This window comes from Plectropomus leopardus, chromosome 22 (assembly GCF_008729295.1).
Source record: "Plectropomus leopardus isolate mb chromosome 22, YSFRI_Pleo_2.0, whole genome shotgun sequence".
Lineage (NCBI taxonomy): Eukaryota > Metazoa > Chordata > Actinopteri > Perciformes > Serranidae > Plectropomus > Plectropomus leopardus.
Window position 1 is genome coordinate 24,279,028 of NC_056484.1, and position 14,603 is coordinate 24,293,630.

The 14,603-nt window shown below is 39.7% G+C and overlaps 1 protein-coding gene across 1 annotated transcript; it reads right to left on the reverse strand.

Moving 5' to 3' along the window:
• Nucleotides 1-661: 661 nt before the first annotated feature.
• On the reverse strand, nucleotides 662-12,754 carry LOC121961527 (zinc finger protein aebp2-like). Its single transcript, XM_042511551.1, has 8 exons — nucleotides 12,130-12,754; nucleotides 7,010-7,241; nucleotides 5,564-5,671; nucleotides 5,255-5,441; nucleotides 3,518-3,642; nucleotides 3,350-3,417; nucleotides 1,227-1,340; nucleotides 662-1,128 (listed from the first exon to the last, which is right to left on the reverse strand). Exons 1-8 carry the CDS (start codon nucleotides 12,651-12,653, stop codon nucleotides 1,116-1,118), a joined length of 1,371 nt encoding a protein of 456 aa, XP_042367485.1. The 5' UTR covers nucleotides 12,654-12,754; the 3' UTR covers nucleotides 662-1,115.
• Between the last annotated feature and the right edge of the window lie 1,849 nt (nucleotides 12,755-14,603).

Consider the following 14,603-nt stretch of genomic DNA (forward strand, 5'->3'; position numbering starts at 1 on the left):
AGTTGCTGGGAACTTGCTTTATATGATATGAGCGTTTAGGTTTTGATTAAATATTTGCTAAGGGCATTCAAAGAAAGTTTTGTGTTGGGGTTTGTCATATTCAAAATTGTAAGTATTGATAAAAGATTTTTATTTTATTATAAATGCATATCAGTTCCAAATATCATTATGTTTTTCATTAACTACTAGTAATATATCGGTATTGGCCCTGAAAAACAGTCGACCTCTCATTTTAAGGTTACAGATTGTTCACAGTTATAAAGCCTCATGATTCCTAACACCCAGTATAGCCAGCTGTTATACAACATAAAATATGTCAGTAATTATCCCACTTGCCAACTCTAAAGCTTTTATGTGTCTTTAGTAAGACGGTTGCTAACAAGTGGCCAGATAAAATGACAGCATGTCATCACACAGAGCCACACTGACCACAACTTCACAGCCTCACACAGCGGCTGCAACGTGACCACGTAGTTTCTTATAGCCTAACAGTAGCTGATTTTTTTTCCGGCAATTGCATTTAGGTTTCAAAAATCCAAAAAGTGGGCCATGTGAAATTTTGACACGCTTTTTCAGTTCTGACGTAATCTGTGAACAAGCATTCCTTTGTTGCTGTAATGAGCCCTCCAGCTGGCAGGTAAAAACTTCAGACTGAGGGGATGTTGGAAAAGTTTAATGACATCAAACCAGAGAAATGCCAACTATATGCATGAGACCAATATCATCAGTTTTTAAAACATCTATTTAAAAATGTTCGGCAGAAAAAAAGACATCTATCTACAGTACAGTAAAAAATTCAAAGTATAAAAATATATTACAAATCTCAAGTATTTACAAAGACAGCTTTCTCTAAACAGGTGTCTTACTGTCTACACTTCTGTGAGTTAGTTTTCAGTCTAGTTGTGTTATCTAAAACAAGCGACATGTCCTCTACATGCCCCGTGTAACCTCAGCACCTAACGCTGACAACACTGGCGGCCGCAGACGGCCATGACAGTCATTAAACTCCCAGCAGCCTCTTCTGGGCTTCGTCGGAGGGGAGAGGAGGAACGCAGAGATGGAGACGAAGGGAGGTGGGATTAGCAGGAAGTGACAGTGGAGCTCCTCTGGAGGGGTTAGAAGAACATCCTGTGGGAGGAAAAAAAAAGATGTTTTCCTCTGTTTTTTTTTAAACCAATATCCAAAAGAAGCATTTATAATGCTTGCATACACACACAGACACAGACCTGTAGATGTTGGGGTCCAGGAGGACAGCTGTATCTGTGGGCAGCTTGGAAAGATGAACCACCTTGGTCTTCTGCTGCAGTCTGTCGCTCTCATTCACCCACACATCTGGCAGTCTGACACACAATGAAGGACACACACACAACTGGATCAAAGTTTACATCTGCACTGTGGAGTCGAGTAACAACTTTCTATATTTCGCCACATGTGATATATTGATGGCTGATGATTTTTTTTTTTTTTTTTTTACAGTGTGGACATTCGAAATTTTAACCACTTACTGATGTTGCCTGGGTAATGCACTATGCAAGCTTGGAAAAAAAGTTTATTTAGAGTTGCAGAAGGATCTAACAGAAGGTAGTCCCATCAAATGTATATTATGTGTGAACTGTCAGCTAATGTTTGTGTACTGTGTCACCTGTGAAAGAAAAAGCCAACCCCAGCTTTGTCCTGCGTGCCCTTTAGCCTCACTACATGTGGGTATTTTTCTGCATTGTGTCCGTGGTTTTCGCAGCATCCTCTTCAATGCATCTTGCTTACTGTCTGACACCTGGTCCCAACTTTTTTTTAAAGCCATGCCTTGACCTGCATGCTGCGCCAAAGAACATCTCAAACACAGCAAAATAGAAGAAAACAAGATAAACCACCATAATGCTGCATGCCTCCTCGCACAAGTCTGGTTACACCACAGTTCCATTCATGTCAGTGAAAAAATGGATTTTTCACACACATCTTCCCCCGGGTCCACATAAGATCTCTACAATCAGCACAGTTTCAAGGTGGAAACCCAAGATTCTTGAGTTATGGCCACAAACATGCTTATGAAGTCACCCTGACCTTGACCTTTAACATTTCAGTCCATTCTTGAGTCCAAGTGGACGTTTGTGCCAAATTTTAATATATTCCCCCAAGGTTCTTGAGATATCGCTTCCACGAATGAGCAAATGCAAGATCACCATGACCTTGACCTCTGACCACCAAAATGTAATCAGTTCATCTTTGACTACACTCAAAAGTTTGTATCAAATTTGAGGAAATTCCCTCCAGGTGTTGTTGAGATATTGCTTTCACCATTGACCACCAAAAATCTGATCAGTTCATCCTAAAGTCAAAGTGAATATTTATGAAGAAATCACTACTGTGGTAAAAATTTGAAGGTGGAATATTTGGAATATTTAATTTCTACATCCACATGTACCAAAGTACAGCCTACATATATTAATAATATCAGCCTATATATTACAGAATACTGATATTGTTATTGTATTCATATAAAAGCCCTTTATTGACCCAGACTGTGGTGCACATGGCCGTGTGAATCTGCTTTCATAGCAGGTGGCGGAGGAGACAGATGCTCAAAATCATCTGCATGTTCTGTATAAAAAAACAAACGAGTAGAAAAAGGATGAAAAGAATCGTCTTGTACTGTCAGATTACAGAGGTTTCACAGAGGTTCACTGGGGAATCTCCATGTCAGACACTTAAATAGACTTCATCAGCTGCCAAAGCAGCAGATCACATGGTGTTTGGAGATTTCTTGGCAAAACTAAAAAAATATATCACTGTATAAATTTGATCTCTGAACAGTGGTTAAATGTGTACAAAGAGCGCAGATGTCGATATCCATTACACTCTGGTATAGCGTGAGAAGATTACAATCACTGGTGAAAAGCCTGCACGGTGGCAACCACGAAGAAGTTAAACGCAGTACATCTGACGAATTATAGACTGCAGATGCAACTTGTGTAATGCTGCTGGTGTACCATGGCTTTATGTGGCCATGGTATTTATCTACAGAGACTGCCCTCTGACTGGATTTTAGTATTTTCTGTATTCGGGACGTTTATGTGCATGTAGCCCCACAGCACACAGGTGAGGCTGGGGTTTTATAAAAAGGTAGAGACCAGCTGCCAGACTGTGGGCAGCACGCATGCAAGAGACACGATGCTGTAAAACTGCAAAGATAGTGAGGTGAAAAGCCAAACAAGAGTCAAACTGGGGTTGGCGAGTGTGTTCACAGTTACCAACATTTTCTCCTGCCATAAGAGGGTGAGGGGAGCAGAGCAAGGAAGTGAAGAAAAACAAAGATGATAGGAGGATGAGAAGACAGAAGAGTAGGACTTACATGTCTTCAGGTGTCCAGTGCAACAAGACCTTCACTTTCCCGGAATCCTCTTTCCTCCTGGCTATTACCTGAAAATACAGAAGACATACACACACATGAAAATGAGATAATGACGTGAATCCGTGCACTGGCTTATGTGTTTGTGTGTGTGTGTGTGTTTGAGCCCACCGTGCTGTGGAAGACCACACTGTGTCCGTTGCCCAAGCTCTCGATGTGTGTTGCCAGGTTGAGGCAGATGGCTCGATGGCGGATGGCGTCCATGGTTTGAGCATCGAAGAAGTCGTGAGGTCGAGCTGGAAACACAGAGATTTGTAGATTTGTTCCATGAGTTAGTGCAACTGAGAAAGATGATGAGCATTCTGTCTTTCATTTAAGGGGCGACTGAATATGTACGTAATAATTTCATCAACTATTTATATTGATTTTAATCAAAGAAAATGCTAACATAAAATACTACATGTAGTTTTACAAGTAGATCTACACGATCTACAAGTAGATTTTCATTTTCATTATTAACCACAGCCTATGTCAATGATTAGCAGCAACATTCATTTCTATACATGATCATTTTTTATGCAGTGTCAAATGCTCACACTGCTCTGAACACAAAATGCACTTTCCAGAATTAGGATCTAAAAATATTATGCATTAATATTTTTTCTACTGTCACTGAATTTATTTAACCATCAGTAATAATCATAAATATCAAATATTCATTTATTTTCAGAATCTTAACCCTTTAAATGTCAGGTTTTTATAATGATGCCACTATATTTTTAGATTGAAAAAAAAAAACCCAGCCACACAAAAAATTAATTATTTTCAATATACTACATGCTAAGTTTTTTTAAATGATGACAGCCTGGGATATGTCAATGATTAACAGCAACATTGATTGTGACAGTGCGCCTAGTGGAAATAGCATTTATTTTTTCCATTAATTATTTTCTTCTTTCATTTAACCATAAATATCCAATACTCATTCATTTTAACCCTTTAAATGTCAGGTTTTTTTCATGATGCCACTATGTTTTTTGATAAAAAAAACCAAAAACAAATGATTTTTTATGAATTATTTTCAATATACTACATGCTAAGTAGAATTTTTTGGATCATTGGAGTCTGGGATACGTCAATGATTAGCAGCAGCACTGATTCTGATAGTGTACCTAGTCAAAATAGCATGTATATTCTCCATATGCCAAATATGGTAAACAAAAACAAAATTATGTCATTAGGTGGAAAATAGTAAAAAGGACTAATTCCAAGTCAAAAGCCCAGAATGACACCCAGAAATAATACAATGCATGTTTTTATGCTTTGATGGCTGTGGGCTAAAAAAATGTCAGTTTAAATGAGTTTCAATGGAGCATTTTTTTTACCTTAAAAGTCTGAATGTAACTATTTAGTTTCCACAGTGTATTTTAGACTTAATGTAGGAGCTGAGCCGGAAATTCACTGATTAAACAAAAATACACAATCTTGCCAAAATGTATGCCATATGCATGAACACAGCCCAAATTTTCAAAAGTGAAGAATGAAAAGCACGTAGAATGCACCAAACAGTCCCTTTTGTCGCTGTGTAAACGGGCAATGCACAGATCCTGTGAGAATGGTCGAGTCATGGCCACACTTGGTCCATGTGCATGGACTTCTTCTATGGTGTGTCATTTCAAAGTTACACCACCAACTACTGGCCTGACATGCATTCTACAGTGTTTTCGGTTGTTTTTGCAGATCTGTGTTCTTGCAATGTGACCATATGAAAGTGGATTTTTTTCAAAAATAAAAAGGGAAGACTTTTCTGTTTTTAGTAGGACTGTTCTCTTCTAAATGTGGTGTAAAATAGCAGTGCTAGGTAAATTAAAGGCCATGTGTGTGGGTGTGTGTGTGTGTTGAACATACGAAGGGAGCGTCGGTGTTTGTTTTTGAGTTTCCTCCTCTTGTTGAGGCCAGCCTTGGACGGAGACTCCTCCTTCATTTTGCCCTGACTGGACACTTTGGATGAACTCTGCGAGCTGAAGTGAGTGGGGACGTGACGGGCCAGCCCTCCCTGAGAGGCAAACGTGGCGTTGCAGCCTCCCACCACACACTGCAGGAACAAAGGGGAGTCACAGGGTCAGTGAGCTGAGATGGTGCACACAGTGGGTACAGCTGAGCAGGCTGGCAGACGTTGTGTTGGAAATGCAGCGTTTGATGTGAGGTGTGTGTCACCTTGAAGGGCTTGTCTCCGCTGTGGGTCAGCATGTGTCTCTGCAGCCAGCTATGACTGGTGGACGGAGTGTTGTACACCTTGCAGCCCTTCCACAGACACACAAACACCTGTGTGACACACACATAAAAGCACCTGATGAGCAGGTCAGCACACACACAGACCAGCAGTGGTGCTGGGATTACTGGATTGACCTGAATATAAAATGACCCCCTTTTTTTCTGATAGCTGGTGCTGGAAAAAAAGAGAGCTCCTAAGGACACAAAATACTTTGAGACTAGTCCTGCTGGGACATTAAGAGTCTTTTCTCTATTCAAAGTTTTAAGGAAAATGGAGTAACAAAGTTCTTTAACCCTTTAACACCTGGAACAGCATCACTTTTCTTGTGCTGCATTCAGTCACCTTTCACTAGCACCTAAACCTCTGAAATCTGAAAAATGATTTAAATTTCTTTCAAATATACAGGAGAAAACACAATGAGCAACTTGGCAAAAAATGTCACATTACCTGCAAAAAAAAAAAAAAAAGTAAAAGGTGACAAGGATATAATCTGAAAATTAGATGGTGGGGACAATTAGATTAGAAGATTTTTTTTTAAAAACTTTTTTCATATTTTCTGGTAATTGTCTTTAAGCATTTTACTAATTTCTTAATTTTGGGGATATTTTTTTGTTAAGTTGCTCATTGCCCTCTCCATATGTTTTTCAAAGAAATAAAGCCCAGGTTTCAAAGGGTTAAGGAAATCATTTCAGTTACATGACAGAGAGGTGTGAGTGGTTTTTCAAACTTCGGTCAAGTGAAGCAGTGAGTTGGCAGTGTACTCCATCAGAACATAACGTGTCTGAACTCTGATGTAGATGCAGTGGAAACACAAACTGGACACAAAGCTCCAGCCTCTGCTTTTGCCTGCAAAGAGGCATAATAAAACAGCTGGACTGAATGTTTATGATTAAGTGGATCTATAGGTAACGTTTGATTTCAGGCAAAATTGAATGTGAAAGGCATTATGATACGTGTAGTGATGCCTCTCACATCACATCGGGTCAGTTTCCCTACAGGTACGCACATTCCCTTGTCAAGTTTGTTTTATAGATCACAACGTTAACGTGGGAAGTGGCGTAAACCTCTTTCAGGGCTCAATTTTTGCATTTGTCATGTTTATGAATGAGACCCCAGATCTCTTCTTTATTGCTGGGAGGTAAATTGGGGATAAATCAGCTGAATCTCCTGCAGTCTGAGCTCGTACAACAATAATGAGATCAAACAATTCTCTGATTACTGAGGTGTCTCAGTGTAGACAAAGATCTCTACAAATACAACCTGCTGTGGGCTCAAGTCCTCCTTACATGTAAAAAGTATTCACTTCACTGTCCTGAATAGAACTAACTAAGTGAACACAGCCTTGATAGTGACACACACACATAGTAAGGTCACAGTGAGACACAGACCCCTCCTCTCTGTCCATCCACATGTGTGGCTCTGATGTGTTCGGCAAGGTCGGGGCTGCTGGGAAACAGCAGCTGGCAGTGGTCCCAGCAGCACGTGTAGCTCAGAGACTTGCCCCCCAGAGGTGCCGAGCCGCTCCCCACCACCGCACCTCCACCGTGGCCGTTAAGCATGGCCGGGGTGGAGCGACCACTGGACGCTGTGCTCTCCATGTCCATCAGGGTGCTGCCAATACTGGAGAATACACACAGACAGAAAGCTGCATCAGAGGGACGATACTACAGATGGTCGTCACAAAACACAATCAAAATACACATAGGAGCTGTGACTGCAGAAAAATATATATTTTTTAAATTATACAACAATTATAAACAAGCAGTTCCAAATAAGCAATCTGTCTGGTCAGCAAGACTTTTAGACAGTCCTCACATCAGTATGTCAGCACACCTTCCTCATCAATACAAATGATACTCTGCCAGTTCTTTATACCACTGCACTTTCAGGAATACTCTGGATGTGGTAACATCAGTAAGGGACATAGTATCACTAAATATTAAATAATGTTACAATGCACAAAGCCCTCATTGAGGGAATACAGCTGAAAAGTAACGGTCGACTCACTTATGGTATAAACTACAAACTAACACAAAGATGACAATAACCAGCATAAACCACCATGTTCTGAGCAGACACGTTATAAACACATTGTGGAAAAATCAAACCGCAAACTTATCTGCAAACTAAAATCTACTCAGGCCACCACTAGGCATGATGGGAATATCGCTACAATACCTAGATAGGCTAATTGAGTGTGACCGCAGTGAAATACTGGTTTTGAAAGGCTAAAAGCTATCAAATATGGACTAAAGCAAAACACTTCCTTAACATGTTGCGAATTCTGGAAGTTATTACATCTTTATTTTCTTTTATTTTGACTTTGGACTTTACCTGTATTTTTAACCTAGCAGATCCATGTCAGCGGCACAGCTGATGGAGGATGCCAAACATTTCCAAACATGGTTAAGTTTGCAGCAGATATCGTAGTCGTAAGACTGAGCCAGCTGAGCATTTCTCTGTTTATATCTGATGTATTTATTTTATTTGGGATACTCCACGATTTCTTTAGTTTAAGCAAAAGCTGGCCAGTGGACTCAACAGCAACTAGAAAACGTGTAGGCAGGTCATTACTGAGGTTCCACCTTGTTTCTGGAGCAGTAAACTAGGTTTCATTACATAGAGGATTCTACTGACGTGATTTATTGTTTTCCAGTTATTAGTTGAACCTCATATATTTTCATAGAGACACTCATAAAAAACTTTATTTTAAGGGGTAACTGTCCTTAAACATGAATACATTTTGATTATTTATTTTATTTTGCTCTTAATAGTTGTATAATGACAACATTTCACTCAAGTGTGTGCTTTAACATCTTTTGTGGTGCTAGTTAGTTAGTGATGCGTGACAGTGATGTCATGGCACAGATGTCGTTACAGCAAACCTCTGAGTGGAATATTGCCTGTGCATTACACAGCAGGGTCTCCCGCATATAAATTTACACGGTTCCAACAAATTTTCATGGACAGCTTTTCAAAACTTTTCCATGACTTTTACAGGACCCATAATCAAATTTCCATACTCGACTGTTTCAATTACAAAACTATACAATATACACAACTGAAGCCTTGAATCCCTCTACATTTTTCAGTTTGCCTTTGTTAATTTTCAATGCTAAAATCAAAGCAAAACTTGTTTTGAGTATTTTTTTCTCATTTGTGGTTTGTTGTTAAGAGGGAAAAAACAATTGAAATTGTAAATAGAGTTTGGTGTGAAAAAAGATTTTATTTTTAGGGCAAATGACCCATCCCTACATATCAGATTGAAACTATTTTCAAACATATTTCCAGCAAGCTGGTATACATGGGGGAAGAGACAGAACATGGGGAGGAGTTGCATCATAGCACAGAGACAGCACTAGTGAAAATCACAAAGCACCCTCTGATTGCTTCAGACAGGGGACCTGTCTCTGTGCTCGTCTCCATGGACTCAACTGATCCAAAATCAGGGAATTCTTGCATTACAGCAGCAGGTTAATCAGGCATTGGACTGGAGCTTTAAATACACATTAACACTAGAGAAGAGATATATAAGGAGGAAAACTTCTCTCCAGACTTTCAGCATCATATAATTTCTTAAAGAAGTATTTCACTGATATTAAGTCCTCACATAAAACTAGACTGTGTCTGCAGTAGAGAAATGCAAATATTTTGCAATTGGAGCTACGTGACCAGAGAAAACAGAGAAAAGGACGTTTTTGCTCAAGAGTTAGAAAACCTACAACTACCAGAATGCAGTGCACCAACACAGACCAATAAACACAACGCTGGTGAGTGATGTCACACACGGACTGGTCTGTGTGAAAAAATGGTGGCCGGCAACCTCGTATTCCAGTTTAATGGCAAGCTAAAGCATGTTTCTGAAATAATTTGAGAAGTGAAATAGGCAGTGCAGTAACATCATCTTGATTTATATTTATCAGCGCTGCCAAATTTTACAGATTATGGTTCGAGTTTGAGATAAAGAAAGAGAGATGTGTCAGCAGTGGCAGCATTGGTGGCGGGCAATGTGAAAATGCGGAAGTACAGCCTGTAGTTTCAGCAACAGCCAGCAAAGCACGTATGTATCAGGTTAACTCAATTAAGCTCATATTCAGTTAGAATACCGTAAAAACCTTCATGATGCACAAAAATGAAACTTTTGAGTTTTCGTCAAACGCTGTTGCCAAAGTTACACATTAAAACTGGAAGCACATTTTGAGGAGCAAGGCATGCCCCAGAACTCACCAAACGTAGCACACGCATCAGAAGTCCTGATATGTGATAATTGATATGTTTTTCTTTGCTTTGATGTGTCTAGATGGCTCTGCAGGGCCACCTAAAAAAAATTCAACGAAGCAGCCCCAGCAGGCCGTTTAACCTAGAGCTACAAAACTTGGGAAATGTGTAAAGGCCCGCGACCTAAAAAAAAGCCTCTTGGAGCCTTGCCCTAAACCTAACAGGAAGCCCACCAATTTTAATTTTATTTAAATTTTTGGGAAAATTTTTGCAACATCCGCTAGAGCCTCATGCGTTCTAGAGTTGTGAGGTTTCTCAAATTAAGCAATTACACCAGATATAAACAAAGAAATGCTCGGCTGGCTCAGTCTTGTTACGACTATGATATCTGCTGACAAAGATAGATTTTCCATATACAGATTTAATTACTACAATCGCAAACTTCACCTGTATTTTTAAGCTAGTAGCTCCGTGTCACAGCACAGCTAATAGAGGACACCAAACATTTCCAATAACTCAAGAGCAAGGTCAAGTCCAAAAGTCAAAAATAATGAAAAAACAAGATCATTTCCAAAATTCACTACATGTTGTTATCTAACAAAATATTCTTCTTCTTGGTATAATTTAAACCTTTCAGAAATAACGGCTTCACTGCAGTCCCATTCACTTTGACTATATTTCCCACCATGCCTAGCTCTGGACTGAGTGGTTTTTGGTTTGCAGTTAAGTTTGCTGTTTTATGTTCATAAGCACAAATGTAACTTTTTGTCTGTGTTTAGAACATGGTGGTTTTTGTCATCTTTGTGTTAGTTCATAGTTTACACCATCAGTAAGATGGCTGTTACTTTTCATAGTTTGAGCTGTAATCCACTGATGTCGTGGAAATTTTTTTGAAATCATGTTATCGATACATTACAGTACTGCCCTGAAATGCTCCTTGTCACCCAACTGATGAACATTTTTATAATTCTGGAATTTTTGTAAATGCATGAAGGTTATTTTTAAATAACATTTACAGAACATCTAGAGAACCCACCCCGAGGGTTCCCAGTGGTTATATTTGACAAAGGGAAATGGGTGATGTATATAAGCAGCATACACGAATGTATATGAATTAGAGTTGTATGCCTGATATCCTAAACAATATTGCTGATATCATTTTTTTGGTTTTAAAAACAGTATTGCTAAGCAATTCTTAATTCATTCTTTTTAAATTGCTAGCTAAAATTACTTGAGGTGTGCTAACACCCAGCTAAGAGGAAAGTTCCCACAACATTAGCTAACATTACCTACAAGTTGATATATCGTTCTAAAGAATACATTTTAATCTAATGTTTAAAGAACATTTTATGGATGTTTTAAGGTAAAATGTTGACTAAGAGGTCAGCATTTTACCTTAAAGTTATAACTGCAGCATTCTGAGGATGTTTTGGTGATGTTAAGAGGTGACAGATCATAGAATGTTCTTCTATAAAACATTCGCAGTGTTTAATGAGAACAAAGAAAGAACATTTTGAAAGCAGCATTCAGAACATGTTCTCAGGATGCTAGCAAATTGGCTTTTTTTAAATACTACAATCTGTCAAGTATTCCGTTTTCATTTATGTATGCCACTGAGTGTCTGAAAAGTACAGTTTGATACAACCAATATTAATACAGCAGTAGTTGGCTGATTACTGGTTGAAACCATAATCGCTGAAAAACACTGGAGAGCTTCCTCCCCCCGATCGCCCAGGGGGAGCTGGAGCAAGTTGCGGGGAAAGGGACGCTTGTCGTGGACGTAAGACTGTTGCCACCGTGATGGACAGCGGCTGTGTGGACACTAGGAATGAATGGAAGAGCTGGTAGCTTGGAGAAGCACAGCACAGTGCTGCCGCGTGCTGTCTGAGGATATGGGCTTCGAACGAGCAACATTACTGTTGATAAGAACCAAATCGAAACCATTTATTTCCTCTCAGCTCGTTCCCAGAACCCAGTGTGAGGGATCATGGAACCTTCCAGCAACGCTGTGCGAACCATTTCCACCAAAAAAACCGGATACAAACTTTCCTGAATAAATTGAACCCGGCGGCGAACGTCCCTGAACCTTTAAGATAACGTTCCCGCAATGTTTTTCAAGGCGAATATTGTTAACTGAGGCGGCAGACGCGAAACATGCCACCCTATAAACAAGTAGTTCCTCTCATTTAAAAAGCGTGAAGTTAGCATGGTAAAGTGACCTCACAGCACCTCTGGGCTGCTCTAGAAAAAAGTGTTAGGCCTCCTCATACTGCTCCCCACTTCCACAGACCTGTCCTCTGAATCCATCCGGCTCAACGGCTCTCCATCCGACGAGGTGAGCTCCACGCTGGCCCGCCTCTTGGTGCCGTGCTCCGGTTTCTCCGCGGTCTTTGTGCGGTCTGCAGGCGGTGAGGAGGACACGTTCTCCCTCTCTCTTTGTTCTTGTTTCAGCACCCGGGAGCCCTCTTGAGCGGAATCAGTGCTGCTCGCCAAACTCCCCTGTGTGGGACTTTTCCCCGGTTCAGAGAGTTTACTGTGGGCTTCCCCTTCGTTGTTGTTGGCCTTTTCGCTCGGTAACACCGCTTCTTTGTCAGCTTGAGGGGCAGAGAATAGGTCGCCCCTGTGCTCCTCCGCCGCACCGCGGCCGCTGCTCACGTCCATTCTTGCTCTGTTCTCATCGCTGTCGCCCGGTTCCTGTTTGGGGTCCGGCACGGCCTGTTCCTCCTTGCAGGTTTCTGCTGTTTCTCCAGTACCGTTTTGATCCGACGTCGGCTGAGAATCTTGTTCGGCCCCTTCGCTCGTTATTTGAGCCATTTTCAAACAGAACGAAAGGCTATTTCTGTGATGATCCGCTGGAAAAGTTGCCCTCGAACTGCCCTTCTTCCTCCACTCACACTCTCCGCTACAAGCCTACAACACAGCAGGGGGTTTGGATGACGTCGGGGCTCCGCATGGACAAAGATGCTCTATTTACAAAGATGTCTCACTTAGTAGCCATTACATCCAGCAATTACTTTTTTATGACAAAATTAGTTGATTTTATTTATTTTTTTTCATCTAGCCTTGTTTACAATCTTAATTTATCGCTTTTTGACACTTATAGACAGATATCTAACTTTACAATTTAGGCTGATTTATAAATAGCTGTACACATATGAAAAACAAACGTGAAGATTTTCCAATGAATATATTTAAACTGAACAAATCAAACTAAAGTTAAAAGTAGCAAGAGTGTTTTAGCATCCCTCGAAATGAATTAACCCCTTTGACCTAAAACCTCACAAAAAATGGGGAGAGGGAAATGAGCAATTAGCAAGTAATTCAGAAAAGTACAAGAAAATAAAATGACCATTAATGAATACAGAAAAAAAAGAAAAGAAAAAGGAAAGCTTAAAAAAACAGTAAGGAAATGACCGGGAAAAGGTGCTTTAAAATAATAACAATTTTGGAACATAAGGGAAAAACAATATTTAGAATTATGCTACTTCAATCTTTACAATTAACTTTTTTCTCCAGATGCGTCCCCCTGCTTTTTCAAAATAACTTTCGAAATTTACCAATATTTTGCAATTTGTGGAACATTTCTTAGAAATGTGCTTCTTGGAAAGAAATTGCACCATTTTGCTCAAGGCTAAAAGGTTAAAATACTTATGAAAAGTGATGTCACTCCAGGTTTAAAGTGTTAAGCATAAGTATGAAACGTACTCATGACCTTGATTGAGTGTCCAATCTGATATTTAGAAAGTATAAACAATTTTATTATTATTATTTTTCAAGGTGGGTAAGATATAGCACAACCAAAAGGACGAGGATAAGACTGCACTTTTATTTTAACGAGTGAGTCTTCTTCGTAAGTAGAGACGATCTCCTGCATTGTAGCCTCTCAGCTCCACGTGTTCCGACAAACAGAAAAATGATCCAACTCAGAAAGTGCTGAAAAGGCACGTTCTTATCTCAGCAAGGTGCATTCTCCGGCAGGCACCGGCGCTCCTCTTTACCTTCGTGACTTAACCGCAGCAGCCTGTTGGTTAAACTACAGCTCAGTCCGGTCTGTGGACACTTTGAACGGGCCAATCTACGGACTGACTTGTTGGATGCTTTTCGTAGGGCCTTGGATAAGATGGAGAAAAAAGTGCTCTTGAAATATAAAATTTCAGATATATTAGTCTACAGCATAGTCCTCATCTCGTAGCCCACTCGTTATCATTTGACTAAATATATAGCAATAATTAGAGTATTTAACCGCTATGTATCCCTGGGACTTTTTTGCATACTTTTTCATTTTTTTTTACAAACATTTTGCATTCACAGACACGGTATTCACGTAAATGGCCTAAATCTTCGATTTATTTATTTATTTTATCTTTTTTTAATGATGTTTAAAAATTGCTTTCAAATTTTTACCTATGAACTATGGTAAACTGTACAAATTTTCAGTCATAGAAGCCCCTTAGAACCAAAATGTGTCCATTTACTTACATTATAAATCAATTTTTTGATCATAGAGCCATGGAAACAAAAAAACAAAAAAATGAAATCATGTCATGTTCACCTTTCAGTTAGAAGGTCTCACCTTCAGTTTGAAATTTTCCACAGATGATGCCATTTCAACATTTGTGGCCTATGGGCAAATTCAATAGATAAATAAGCTCAGGGGTATTGTCAAATTTTACCCCCAGATGAGTACTTTCCAGAGAAATCCTCCTCTTTGTGTTCATCCTCCTCCTCTTCTTCTTCCTCCACCTTAGACACCCACCAAGGGGA

Coding starts and splice junctions, on each gene's coding strand:
- LOC121961527 (XM_042511551.1), bottom strand. CDS start 12,653: ATGGCTCAAATAACGAGCGAAGGGGCCGAACAAGATTCTCAGCCGACG. Junction 7,242..12,129: donor CGGATGGATTCAGAGGACAG/GTCTGTGGAAGT, acceptor TGTATTCTCCAG/TATTGGCAGCACCCTGATGG. Junction 3,643..5,254: donor CAAACACCGACGCTCCCTTC/GTATGTTCAACA, acceptor CTGTGTTTCCAG/CTCGACCTCACGACTTCTTC.